This window comes from Phaethon lepturus, unplaced genomic scaffold, assembly GCF_000687285.1.
Source record: "Phaethon lepturus isolate BGI_N335 unplaced genomic scaffold, ASM68728v1 scaffold46151, whole genome shotgun sequence".
Lineage (NCBI taxonomy): Eukaryota > Metazoa > Chordata > Aves > Phaethontiformes > Phaethontidae > Phaethon > Phaethon lepturus.
This window is the reverse complement of record NW_010519322.1, coordinates 29995-44646: the sequence shown is the minus strand read 5'-3', so window position 1 is coordinate 44646 and position 14652 is coordinate 29995. Positions and strand designations below refer to the sequence as shown.

The following is a 14652-nucleotide window of genomic DNA, read 5'->3' as shown; positions in this document are numbered from 1 at the left end:
GGAATGCCAAGAGGTGGTTGAAGACAGATGGTGTATCATTTATCCACTTAACAAACACAACTGCGACAAGTCTTCATATAAGCAGCAGCACAGCTCACTTCTGTACCGCTCGTGCAACCGCATGGAAAAGTCTGTGTTTGGGAAGAGCAGGGAAATGTTCCTCCAGCTCCTGGTGGGACTTCAGTCAGATGCGATAACCAGACAGCGAGAATTTTCCAACTCCCAGAACTGATGGGGTGGGTTGCTCTACCAAGACACCAGCGGTTCACAGCTCTCTTCTGCGTCTTGGCTAATTCTGCAAACTGGGACTCGCTGATTTTTGGATGCAGCGGCAGCAGCATTACCGCATTAAACTGTTCAGAGAGCCAAGGAATTGCAGTCAGGATGTTTTATGATGTGTAAAAACTGAGTATGTCATTCTTCAAAACAAAATGAGTGCCCCTATTGCAATTCAGTAAATGTCCTCCTCCCATATGGGCTTTTATTACAATAAATGTATTACTTTTATTGTTAATAAAAGTAAAGGGGTATATTGACTGTGGACAAAGTGCTTTACCAAAGCTAGCTAAACCACTGAGAGTAATCCAAGCTTTTTGGCTGAGATTTCACAAAAGGCTGAGGCCCAAAGACATAGATGAACAAGTGTTAAAACAGAATCCAGAAGCCTGAGCTCACAGAGCACGGGTTTTAATTAAAGAAATGCTGATTCTGACATAACGCCCATCATCTGACTACCAAAACTCGGAAGTTACCCACCCCGGCTTCATCTGTTTCCTGCAGCGCTGACTGACATCTACGTATACGTACCCGAGCTGGAGAGCTGCCTTCGGTTTGGTGAACGACTCTGCATTCAGTGAGTATTATTTTCCATGTGGTCCCTGAATTCTTCCTGCAGGTAACTGTAATTGATATCAAAGCAATGTGGCATCCAGCGACGGCTGTGTTTAGAGATGATCATGAAAGGTAGGAAGGTGGCCTTGCCTGGCTCTAGCCTACCATCCTCAACAACTGCAGCTTTGGCCAAATGTCTCTTCCCAACACAAGTCACTAACAACCTGATATATTTTTTAGTTTCCTCCCACAAGACAGCAGAGTCCATGAATACCTCCTCAAATCTTCAAAAAGCAAGGGCTGACTTTGGTTAAGGAGTGGGGAAGGCAGAAGGACAGCCACTGGAAGGAAATGAAGACAGCCGAGGAGTTGAGTTTCGTGGCCTTTCACTGACAGGAAGAATGTTTGGCACTTATATATAATACTACAGTATCTGGAATATGATGAATTATTAAAAACTGTGTTTAAATTTATATGACCTCACAATAGTATTTCCTTGCTTCCTCATCTATTTGGTGGAAAGCTGGCTCAGATGAAGGTAGTGCCAAAACATCTACTTTGTAGCTCCTTCTTGCTGACCACCTTTTATTGCATTTTCCTGCCACAAGAAAAATCTCTGTATAGGTATCAGTGAAATGCCTTCCTTCTTGCAATGCTAGAATTAGAAAGTAGGAGGTAGAGAAAGCTGAAAAATATTTGAGGTTTAAATGTCTTAATTTTGTTTTTAGCAGTCTCAAAGATGGTGCTTCCACCACTTACTATTTCCACTGGACACTACAACCCTCAATGGAATAGATTTCACGCTAAGAAATGCAAATTACATTTTTCCCAATTTTCTTATCCTTCCAAGACACCCCGCTCTCACCTTGGCATCTGTTTCTTTCAAATATATTTAGACTGTTATTCTCCCTCTGCTTTCCATTACACATGCTCTTTAAGATCAATTTCCAATTAATTTTCTTACAAATTTATTTCTTTTAAAACAAAAGCTGGTAAAAAAGAAAATACGCAACCCCAAGCCAAAGGGAGGCTGCTGAAAGAAAAGCCTGCTTTTTTCAAAAAGTGTGGTGTGTCAACCACCTGCATACAGGACATTTCCATCCCTTCTACTGGTACTTCAAAGAAAGCTATTGCACCCTGCCAGCCACCAAAGGATTAGGGTGACGGTAGCTGGAAAACATCAGGGAATAAGGGACATTCCTGTAGTTAAAGAATCATCTGCCAACTTCCCAACAGCACAATTAGGGAATGCCTATCAAATAAAAACAAATGAGCATGGCGAAGAATGATTTCCCTTTCTAAGAGTGATCTTCGTAGCACAGGTTTGCTGCAGCAGCACTTTTTCTAGCATTTCTGGTAATACCTGCCTGGGATTTCTTTGCAGTGGGTAGAGACTGCGGTGATTATTGTCTGTTCCTCATATAGTTTCTGTTTAATGATGAGCAACTTCTTCCTACTGTGAGGCGTGTGAGTAGCATCATCACACAGAGGATTATGGACAGGACACAGAGAATGGCTCAGAAAGAGCAAGAGCATCCCATCATCACGTTATCAGATGGCAAAAAGCCACCACCTGAGTTTCTGGCATAATTTAAGAGCTGTTGCTTGTAAGGTATTACAGGAAGTTGGTAAGAAAGGCCATGGTCATCAACTCCGAAAAATAAGGTTCTGAAAATTTCTGTCTCCAAAAAATAAGCAAATGAGCGCAACCCAAAAGGGGACAGCAGGTAAGAAAATGAAAGCGAATGCAGCTGTTTGAGCCTGGGGAGATGAGGAGAGCCGAGGAATTGGACCTCAGAAGAAGGCAGCTTGCCATGGGCTTGTAACACAGCTACAGCACCTCTGGAAATGATCCTCTGAATAAAAGGACACACCGTTTACTTTTACAAAATGGAGTCCTGTCACATTATTATCCAAATCGAGAACGAAGTGAAGTATAACGCCCTGGGTCTGAGAAACATCAACCTCACAGCTCTGATGTTTTCCTGAGAGCAAGGTACTATCATATTTTTCGTAGATCATGTGGTATGAAGTTGCTAACCACTAACAGAAGCTAGATGAGGTCATTTCCAAACAGGATACAATCCTGCAATAATACGCTGTATTTATAGCAAATAAAGTTTTGCAGCGCAAGTTCCCTCCGAGACCATCAAACCAACATTCAGTGGGTTTAACTATTGGCTTTGCAGCACGCAGTGCCTGTATTAAAGCTGTTCAAAGCAGCACGAGACAGATTACAAAGAACCTCCCTCTGCTGGGACCAGCAGCTTCATGTTTCAGTCTAAAACATGAGTGCGTGGTATAAAGACACACAAAGAACCACAATATTGCTCATCTCCAACGTTCTCCAAGCATTTTCCAAACCAGCTACTCTATTTCTGGGGCAGGTGAGAATTTTTCTGCCGCTGAACTTTGAAGCTGGAGCTCGAATACAACCTTATACCTGCAAAATGAGTATCTTCACAGCTCCTAAAATAGGCTCAGGTCATGGGCAGAAGGCAGCGGTTCTTCTGCACCACCCCACGCTTGGTAATATATAAGAAAAGGAGAATCAGCCCAGGGTGTGGAGGTGATAGAGGTAGGAAGAACGTAGTTGCAATTAGGCTTTTAGCACATTAATCATCTTGGTGTTTCAGAGTGACTACATCTCCTACAGACTGAAAATCCAAACTACAGTATAGACAAGCAGGCTTACTGGAAAGGCAAAAGCCACGCTGAATGAAGGAAATGATGTTGCAGAAAAAAAAATCCCAGAAAAATTATTTTAAGCAAAATATTCTAAATTATACCAAAGCAAGACAGAAGTGTGTCCTGAAACATTTCATGGGTTTCCCACAGGCCTCATCAAAGATATTCATAGCAAAAAGGTTTTGAATGTTATGACAAAATTAATGTTTCTATGGAAGTTTGCACATCAGTTTTGAAAAGTCCATTTGGACCTCAGATATCTGTCTGGCGACAGACCAGCCATGGTCTCCGCCACTCATATGGCATACAGGAGATCTGATCTTATTAACCATAAAGTGATGTAATTAATCAAAGTGCAGCAGCTGCAGTAAGAGAAGCCAAGACACAACTCCCAGGCTTGAGTCAGCCAGGCAATGGGTTGAGTACTGTCTTCTTCTTTTCCCACCCCAAATTATCAGGCAAACCTTCAGAAAAGTCTTGCTTTCATCCCAGTGCAGAAGGACATTTTTCTTTAACATCAAAAAAAGCAGTTTTCTCCTCAGTTCTACTTTAATTGGTCCTTCCACACGTCATCTGAAAAAGGCAACAAGAAAATCCTTTTCTTCAGCTGCCCTCTTCTAGAGAAGAAATGTCACCCTGTTTGCAACATGAAGACTAAAAAAATCTTTCCAAAGTCCTATTTGGACTTGTGACAGCTGCTTTGCTCTGTATATGGAGATCTATATCCTTCAGCTTAAGTATTTAATGTCATCTTCCCAACCTTTATCAACGCTTCAGTAATTATTTTGAATTAGAGTGCAAGAGTTGGTAAGCCCTATGTGTACTATACACATGTAACATAGGAAAGCTAGAAATAATTATGAGAAAATCATGTGCCAGCTAAACTTAGAGTTGAAAAAGGAAATGCAGACGCAGCTAATGGCAACCCTAAAAGCCAGAGATGGAGAAAAAAAAAACCTGAAGCTGTCCTAGTTGTCCTGACGTAGCCAAGCTGTGACAGAATGCCCTGCATGAGCTTAAAAGTACATTCTGTATTTCTCTCTTGCCTAATGTATTTCTTTGGTGTACTTCCTTAATGTATTTATTTCTCTAAATTATTTTTTTGTTATTTATGGTGAAATTGGTGATGACAGGATATGGTTTTGAAAGTCCCTTAGCTTCCTGTGTCATGAGGGTGATTATCAAGATAAGGATGTGAAATCAAACCAGATGAAAGAAATAAAATCATGAAGTGAAACTCTGCATCTCCCAGAATTAGATGGTTGTATTTTCCTTCTCATCACACAGACTTCCCTCTATCCCAGCACCGAGTGGTTGGGCTTCTTCACTTTTAACAGCAAACACTAAGTGAAACACAATAGCTGGTAACCTCATATAGGAAATGAGAAGACCTCCAAAACTGACAAAAAATTAAGTAAGCGTTCAGCAGAAACTTCAGTCCGATTTTCAGGGCATACAAACGTAACAGATTAAAAACTGGAGAATGCGAAATAGTAGAGCACTGTAAATATTTTAAGCATTTCCCTCGTTATTGCCATTCTGGGACTGACAGCGCTTCCCCATTGGGAGTTAGGTGGCCATTTCAGCAGCAAATATCCCCCCAACTTTGAGGTGTACAGTTCTCACCATTTCACTGAGAAAATGGGGATGGAGAGGGAACCAGAGTAAGTCCAAGCTGTGGATGAAAGTGGAGGGATCATGGGGATAAAGGTAAAGTGATGAATTGCATGCTGCAGCCCACACCTAAACTGAGAGCAGTTGTTTAGGAAATTGGAGGGAAAAAATCGAACCATTTCCTTCCTCATTCCACTTCAACTCAAGCACAGCTTCTTTAAAAACCCAGGAAGTTTTTAAAACTAACTATTACATAAAATCCTGCACTGATGAAGGTCTGACCTCCACAGATGCTTAAGAAGAACAGGCTCCCTGGAAGTAACAGTGAACAGTCAGCAGCTCCTCCCTATCAACCTAAGAAAAACTCAATTGAAAAACTTAGGGAGGGAAAGTTAAAAAATAATATTATGGGCAGAAAATTCTCCTTCTTCCTGCCCCTTCTGTCAGGAAGTTGATACAGAAGTGGTATTAGGATATGTATTTTTTGTCACATGCTGATATCCTCCTGAATTAATTATGAATCATCAAAACTCAAACAAATATAGTAATAAATTTTATATAATGATGTAATGTAGGATCTTCAGATATAAAAAAATCCTAATGCGGTCAACAATACTGATTATTTACTAAAGCCAATAAGGCCACACGTAGTACACAGTAACGGCGTCCCAGCTAAGATCAGATCAGAAAGCAAGAGTTCTCCAGTAACCCTTGAAACTGCATTTTTTACAACAGCTACCTTTTGTCTTGACACATTTGTCATTTGAAACTTTTCTTTTTCAGTTCTACTAAAATACTGAAGGCTACATAATTACCCTGGGAAAACACAGCAAATGTCCTACAGCATTAGGAACAGACTAGCAAAGCGAATGATAAAAATTTAATTGTGTAGCCCCGTACCCAGAGAACTCTACATTCTCCTCTGTACGTGGTATTATCTTTATCAAGAGCCATCCCTAGGTTGTATTACTCTACACCACCATATTTTACTATTTACTCCTCTGTATCCTTTGGCTTGTTTTCTTCTGCAAAGAACATTTTTGTCTGACCCGTGTTATATAGCTAGAGACCTCCCCTCAACATTCTCTTTTTATATGCACATTTACGTCATTTAGCTAATTTAACTCACCCTTTCATTTATCATATTCATTGAGCAAAGCCAAAAAGCTTTGAAATCAGCAAAGATGCCCGCTATAATGCTTTACATCCCACACCTAGGTAATAAATTCAATGAGAAATGAATCATGGCATTTCAGAGCTGCACACAATGTTCGTTAATGCAGCCCACTGAAGTCCTTCATTACAAAGCTGTTGGTAAAGAATGGACAGTTTGGAGGGAAGGAAGCAGTTTGATGGAGCTTTTGAGATGATGGCCAAGATTAGATAGATAGTAGCACCTCAGCACCTCTGTACCGAGTATGCAAATTTACAGTCATCTTTTTCCTGGGAGCGAAGTCACACAGTCGTTACTTTTCACAGGAGAAGGGTCATACACTGGATGCTGAAAAGCAATGTTGAAATAAATTTGACTTGAACTCAGCCAGAAAAGGGACTCGAGTGCAAGTATGGCTTATGTTAAGAGTTGCCAAATCTGGTAGCCCAATAGCTGCAGCTCTCATTACATCCTTCTGCACCTGCCTCCACTGACGGCAGGACCAGATCTATGTTCCCTCCAGCAGTAACTCAGACCCCCGTGTCTCTTCGGTATCTGGCTTGGACCTATGATCCCTGCAGTACTGGTCTCAGTCCTGCGGTGTCTCTGGTCACCAGCTCCCACACCTCTTCTCCTACTTGTCAGCTTGAAGTTTGCTAGTGAGTGAGTGAAGCACGGCTGGTGGAAGCTCGTTAGGAAAGCACTCTGCTCTCCCCAGACGATGGCCCTGCACCTGTGGGCCCCTGTGCTCTGTGGTCCCTTCTCCCATTGCTGGCACTGGGACCTCTCACACACATCTCTCCAGGTGCTGGCACCTCAAATGCGTGGAGTCCCCGCGACCCCATGGCTCCTCCTCTACTTGCTGGCACTTAGGACCCCAACACACACCCCCCGGAGAGCACCCTCGCCCTGGAAAAGAGTTAGAAGTGGAGTTTAGTCAGAAGACAGGACAGATCATGGTGAGGAGTGTGAGACAAGCATACTGCCCAGCCTCCTGTTTACACCCAGCTGACCCTATTTATCCCCTTTTTCCCTCTGTTATCCCACACTTACTCCTCTCCAATCCATTTTGATCCTTCCCTTTTCCTGCCTGTGGTCCTTCCCATAATAAATCTAGCATATTCCAACAGACTCCTGGAAAAAATCCCATAATATGCTTTACACAATGCCCAAATGCTCTTCCCTTCCATCCCATAACGAGCCCCATACCCACTTACGCGACGACAGCCCTGCAGACTGCGAGGAGGCCGGGGAGCGCCGCTGGTGGCCCACCTGGGTGGGTTTCCCAGCGGGACCCTGAGCTGAGCCCCCTCCTCTGGGCACCGGGGCAACTGGGTCGGGGCCCCCTCTGCACCCATCCGTTTGTCAGGGTTCCTCTGCTGCTCCCTGGGCACTTGGTGTTTTCGTTAATTAGCCCTTAATTACACAACCTCACGGCTTAAAGCCCAAAAAGCATCTGATCCCCTCCCCAACCCCTGAGGCATCGCGAAAGCAAACGTGCAATGCGCAAAGCGCGAGCTGCCCAGGTGGATCACTGAACTGGGATGAGTTCTGTACGCAGATTCATCAGTCAATCAACTTTCAGAGTGAGGGTAATTCAGAGAATCTTAGTGTACGCGTCCGGTTGTGCTAGAATATTTTTAAAGTCATGACCAGTCAGGTCCCGATTGGCTTAGGCTCATTTTTAAAGGTTTTAAATACGTTTTATTTGAACTGTACTCAAGAAGGGTGCAAAAAATCTACGTGTTCCATTGATAATGAAGGAAATCATTGTCCCCTCGAACTGCAAACCCTATCAATTAGTATAAAGGACAAACACAACAGGAAGATCGGGGAGGCGGGGAGGAGGAGAACCCGCAATCCATACATCTGAGTCATATCTACAGGTGGTGATCATTAAATCCAAATGCTCTTGTAATTATTCTCCTGACCATGAGTTCTGACCAGAAAACCCAGAAACGCAGGCTGGACAGGTTATTTATAACAGAGGGACTCTGAAGAGAGGAAATAGCTGAATGCCAGGGCGGCTCCCGTCGCAAGGCCGCACGCTGATTCACTACAGTTTTCTGTTCAGCAAGAGACCGTATTTAATTCTGCTTCCTGGGAGAAACCAGACGTCAATCGAAAACTCTCCCAAGTTTTTGGCTAAAGCCCTGTGCGATACATTCCTTTCCAGAAGTGGTAGATTATGGAAAAGACAGAAAGGCAATTTCTGATCAGACGTTACATCTGTCTTTCTCCTGCCCTTGCCAAATCTGCCCTGGCAAAAGTCAACTCGGCACTTTTTAGAAGAGGTGGGGTGAGTGCTGCCTTGGCCAGTTCTCCTTATCCCACTAAATTATATTCCACAATCAAACTCGAAGTATTTTTCACATCTCTCCTCTCTTTGCAATTCTTTTAAATAAAAGAACACACAGCCAATTTCTGTATCACCAGCCTTATTACTCGTAGTATTGCTGCATGAGCCTGTAATTTCGTGGCATTGTTCAAACATCTGTTTTTTGTAGAAAGAATTGTTTGCAAACAAGGCTTTAAAAAGTATTAATAAAGTAACATACTTCAGTCATGTAAGGATGAATATAAATCAAAATGAAGTCCTTGAAATAAAAAACCCTAAAGAAGTTCACTCCGTGGCCAGAGTTAAGGTTACTGGGGTGCTGGTCAGTCATCCACATCCATTCCACTTGCAGCACCCAGGTTTCTAGGAGATGGTATAACTCCAAGAAATCCAGAAAATATCGGCTCCCATTTCCTTAGCTGTAAAAACCCATTCACTTTTACCGGCGTTAACAGTAGGTCTTAATCCAGACTGTCTTTATCTATCTATATTGAGCAGAAATAATGTGACAGAGAGGATGAGCCGAGATGAAGGCACTCTGGTGTCACCAAGCATCTTCTGTTAGATAAAAACCTGACCACAGAAGAAGCTGAGAGGGATAAATCCTGGAACAGATGGGTAAATGAGCAATAGCTGAGCCATATGAAATATAATAAAACACAGACTTGCAGGCACTGGAGATGGAAAAGACCTGTTAGGTCATCTAGTCCCAGCTTCTGCCAATTCAGAATTGGCCCCTTGAGTGATGTGCTGAACTTTAAGAAAAAAAAAGGCTGCCAAAAGCTTTGTCAAGCCTGTTACGCTTGCTCCAGAAGAGAGAAATGAAAAACCCTAAACCTAACGCACAGGCTTCAAGTCATGGAGGACTGACAGTGCCAGGAAAACTTGACTGTATTCCCATCTCTATACCAAACCCCAGTGAGGAGCAAAGGGGTGGCTTTCCAAAGTCCAGAGCGCTTTCATATTGTATGACCACCACAGCTAAAACCGGGCTAATCAGAACTGAAAATCACAGAGGCAGGCTTTGTCCTGGGGCACGCTACGGGAATTCAGGTTCCTCCAGCAGCAATATAGGGAATATTTATTGAGACTTAAGCTATTTGGAAGTGCCAAGTGAAGGTGTGTTCCTTCCAGATTGATGCCTCCAACCTATGTTAATCTAGCCATGATATAGTCTTTATAGTCCCCGTGACTAGGGATTTGCTTGCCAGGGTGTTTTAGCCTTCAGCCTCTCCACACCTACACAGATTTGCATCGGAGCTGCTTCCTCCAGTTTGTACGAGGCTGTCCGAGCTAGAAGGGCACACTGAGTCTCACCACTTTCAGCATGAGCTGGGAAACGAGCTGGAAAGGGGGACCACCAAGTGTCAGGGGAGTGTACACCACCTGGATAGCATCAGGACTGAGAATCCTGTGTGTCCTGTGAAGAAGGCACCTGCCACCAACTACCACCGAGCACCACGCAAAAAACTACGCATCTTAGGGCACTGCCTAGAAATACAGTAATGTGTGTTTTCATCATGGGAATGGAGTCCTAAAGGAGACCAGAAATGCCTTTGGCAGTGGAGACAAGGGAAAAGAGACAGCAGTTGAGAAGGATCCAGGGAGGACAATGTGAGACAGCTGTCTGAGGGTAATGGGGTGAAGCTGATGACCCACACACAAAAGTGACAGCTAAAAAACCACACTGGGAGCCACTTCTGGAAGTAAAAGGGACTGCACTCTCAATTCATTTATCTGCAAGCACAGGCTTCAGGCCCAAGTAGCTGAGACTGCTGGAGAAGTTCCTGAGTGTTCCCAACTCCTGCCAAGGGCAGCAGGAGCAGATGGGACTCGAAAGCAACACTAAAGGCACAGAAGAGCCTGGACACCAGCAGGGGAACCAGGTCAGCTTGATGGAAAAAGAGAAGTCATCTGAAAAAAAAGCATTTCTTTTTCTGAAGGATCCAACTCATAAATGCTCTTCCAATTTCATGGCAGCAAGATTGTTTTTATAATCCTAGCAAGTCACAAGTTTGTTTTTTTTTAATGTTTTCTAGTCTAACATGCCCAGAAAGTGGGATTTAAAATTTACAGTTGTGCAAACAATCAGTACCATGTCTTACACACCATTCATGTGCTTCCTACAAAGCTTAACTGTGGCTGGGGGCTTGAGCTGCCATCTAAACACCTGCAAAAAACAGGATGTTTGACCATCAGTGATATATGTATAACATTACAGACACACAGTGGGAGACTACGTCCCCTCCACGTTGTACAAATCTGGTTTACTGTATCTATGATGCATTCATCAAGTTTGCAAACACAGGTGAGTTTGCCATGCCATATTTAGTAAACATCTCATGTGTTTTTGTGTCATGATACTGGATTCAGATGAGCTGACAGAGGGGGGAATGCCACTATCAAAGCAATTCCCATGTTTTTTACCCAAGCTTACTACACCGTGGCTCAAATCCCACCTAACTTCACTCCCAGGAAACCAAGAAGGGGTATGTCAACACATTCCTCAAGGTACCAAAAGCCAAGCATCTTAAATAAGTGACTTGCGTTTTTCTACAGCTTTTTTACTATAATAGCTATTTAAATCTTCACCGGGGTGATTGATGCACAAGTAGAGGCCCTTTCTGTACTCACCGTGGTTTGAGTGTCTCACGCAGTCCCCCAGCATGGCGCTGAACTGCCTCTGAGCTTCTGGCTCCGGGAAGCAATAGTAGCTGTGTCGGGCGAAGGGTTGCCACAGGTAAACTGGGAACTCCCTTGGCAGCTGAACGAAGGCTTGAGCGACCTCCTTCTCACTCGACCCTACACAAAAAAACACATCTCCATTTGAAATCGGCGGATTTCTTGGGATGTTTGGCTCTTTTCCTCTGCTATAACAGAGAGAACTGTTAAAACAACAGACCTGTGCTAGCATGGAAGCATGAGACATGACAAAGTCAAGTCTCCTTCTTGATCCAAGCGATTGGGCACAGAGGGCAGGGCAACACAGCTGGGATGGGCAAATTCAGCAGGCACCAACCACCTCTCTACATTACACCATAACAACTCGGTATCCTCGTTTTGTATTCAAGGTGGCCATAAACTACACATTTTTGGTAAAATTTCAAACAAACTATTTAATTAGATGGCAACTGCTAGGGAAAAGGTTTTCATAGCAAATAAGTAAGTTAGGGGGCAACTCTGGTCTCTTCCACATAGAGACCATCCAGCAACATATGGTCTTCCCTATAGAAATGAACTGCATTAAACCATGTAGGAACAGCAGCGGTTCCCCTGCCTCCAGAGTTTCCAAACACAACTGCAAGATGTCTTTATGAACAGTCACTTCAAGTCCTTAATGGTGAAGCAAAGAAAGCATGAAGTATCTTCAGTTTCCACCTGCCCTGAGTCACTGTGCAAGGGGGATGCTGTACAGCACCATCTGTGGATGACCAAACCCAATCTTGTGTCAGTGCTGTGCATCAAGAGCCCAGCCATAAGAGGTTCCTCTTGGAGGGTTCTCAGCATTGCCCGGAAGGGCAGAAAGGCCATAAAAGAGTAACTGAGCCACTCTTTGTGAAGGGAGAGCCATGGGAAGCCCACAAGTGGCTTCAACATCGCTCAACCCCGAGTCCTGCAGAGCTGTGGTGACACACTGAGGACACCTCCAGGCACCACTGCTCCATGCCACCCTCTGACCACCCTATGCCTTGGGAAAGGGGTGTAAGTGGGACACCTCTCAACAGTCATAACTTTAAGTGGTATGAGGCAAGACTTAAAACACAATCCTTGTTACAAGTATCCCTTATGTGGCATCCCATTTTCCAAATCTGACTCTGCAACATGAGATCTGCTCCCTTAAAGCCCGAATTTTCTCCATCTTTGTGGAGTGGGGTGGGGGTGGGCAGGACCACAGTGGTTCCCATCCCAGAAACAACAAATTCAGCAGCAGCAACCTTCCTGCCCTCTCTGTGGGACTTATTATCAACCGTGAGTCAACACAGGCAGCTGGCATCTAAAAATGGAAACAAATAAACCAGGAATATTAACAAAGCCCGGGAACAATGGCGGTGTGGTTCCTGCCCTGCTTTGCACAGCTTCCAGCGGCTTTGTGCCGGGCTGCTGGGAAAAAAGGGAGCCAGCATTTCTCTGAACATGAGCTTATAGCATCTTCCGTGTACATCCACCCTGGAGCTGTGTTCTGACTTAGGAAACAGGCTGCGTGCATCTTCTGCTGCCCTGTTTGAAGTCTAGCCTGAAAGCCTGCTCAGAAGAGGTCTGTGTAAGGAACAGAGCCTGGGGTTTGGCAGTTCGCTTTGAGCAAGGCTTACCAACAGGATCTGGAAAATGTTTATCAGACAGCAAATTGTAATCATCTTCTGAAGTCAGTACTTTGCCTCCTGCAGGAAGAACATGGTATTTAGGGCTGGCTCCTTTCTGGTAGGCCTGGAAAGTCAAGAGAGAGGGAGTCAAACAGAGATGTAAGGAGAAGGAAAACATCTAATACACAACTCATTTACAGAACTAATGCACAGGGATATTCCCCAAAGGGAAAATTCCTTTGTCAGACTGAATTTTGGATATATTCCCTGTCAAAACTAAAAGATGGTTAAATGTAAAAACATATTTAAAAATATCCTCTCAGTTATCAGCCATGGTCAAGAGTCAAGGACAGAAGGGTGAGGAAAAGGATGGGATTTTCTTCAAAGACCTATTTGTTTGATTTATCAGCCAGGACTAGTTTGACTACGGCAGCTGCCAAACGAAAAGCTTCACTATAGTCAACTTGAAGCCACTCAAAAATTGCTACTTAAAATCCAACTGCAGAAGCACGGGGACCTATTACAAAGACATATAGGTAAGAAGCGTCCTGTGATAGGCAAAAGAAGGTTCAAAGCACTGTTAAAATGATTTGCTAGTTCTTGCAAATGTCTATGTACAAAACTTGGTTGTACCCTCAGCCATTCCTGTGGAGCTTCCAGCCAGCTCCACAAGGCTGGAGCCACCTCGCCAAGGACAACGTTTCATCAAGTGTTGCTAAAAGAAAGGCAGCCAGCAGCAGCAAATTCACTTGATATCAGTTTCTTTGGGAGTGTAGAAGAACGTATTAGGAAGAAGCATTTACCTCTTTAGTCTCAAAGCAATCCACAGTGTAGTCATTTTTGATAACAACATATCTGTCCTTCCACTTCTTCAGATCCTCGGCAAAATGCAGCACCTCTGCCTCGTACAAGACCGTCCCAGCTTCTGCCGGAGGCTATAAAGACAGTTTACGAGATTTGAAATGACTCTGGATTACCGACCATTTTGAAGCTTTTATGTCTATATTTCCATAAGACTGCTTGCTATAAGGGCTTTTGAGTCTTCAGATGCAATTTGGAGTCATAAACATCTCTCTGATTCGGGCAGATACTATACACGCAACCGAATTCTTGCAGCCTGAGGTGAGGAGGCAGCAGAGGAGCTCTGCCTTCCAAAAATACTTTGAGATTTCTGATACAGAGACGTCATATACATTTCGGTTGGCATGCTGAATGCAAGATGACTTCTAATTCATTATCCTCCATTTTCCACTACATAACATTGATGAAAACATTCCATTGATGCAGCAAAGAGTTTTATTATAAAACAGTAAATTATTTCCCACTTCTGTGTAACATTCTTGCACCTGTGCTCTTGTAACTGATACGCATCTTTCTGGAAGACACAACTCTTCTATTATCCCATCTTTTACACCCCACCCATTGCTTCAGCCTATTCATTTCAAGAGCATTGGAAATCCATGATTTCCAAAACAGAAGAAAAATTTAGATTTCTATCTTCCTAATATTGAAGGCTGGTTTTCTGCATTTTCTTCTAATAAAGAGATTTTTGTCTTGATTTTTGTCTCTCGTCCTCTAAAAAAAAACAGCTCTCCGTAGCTCACTTCACAGTGGGGATTATTGCCATCTTCTTTATGGAAGCCTGCAGCCATGGCTGAAAGCGTTAATGGAGTTTCCTACCTAAATTTCTGCCCTGAACATATCCGACTCAAGATTCTTGCAAAAAC

At 43.5% G+C, this 14652-nt stretch overlaps 1 protein-coding gene across 1 annotated transcript in view; it reads right to left on the bottom strand.

The window, feature by feature from the left end:
• The window catches only part of LOC104628429 (protein Niban-like), a gene marked incomplete at both ends in the record, with an annotated part of 36188 nt that overhangs the window by 20754 nt on the left and 782 nt on the right, over positions 1 to 14652 (bottom strand). The window contains 3 exons of the mRNA XM_010297001.1: positions 11259 to 11426; positions 12935 to 13049; positions 13729 to 13860. Coding sequence (XP_010295303.1) covers positions 11259 to 11426; positions 12935 to 13049; positions 13729 to 13860 — 415 coding nt within the window. The remainder of the gene's footprint in view (positions 1 to 11258; positions 11427 to 12934; positions 13050 to 13728; positions 13861 to 14652) is intronic.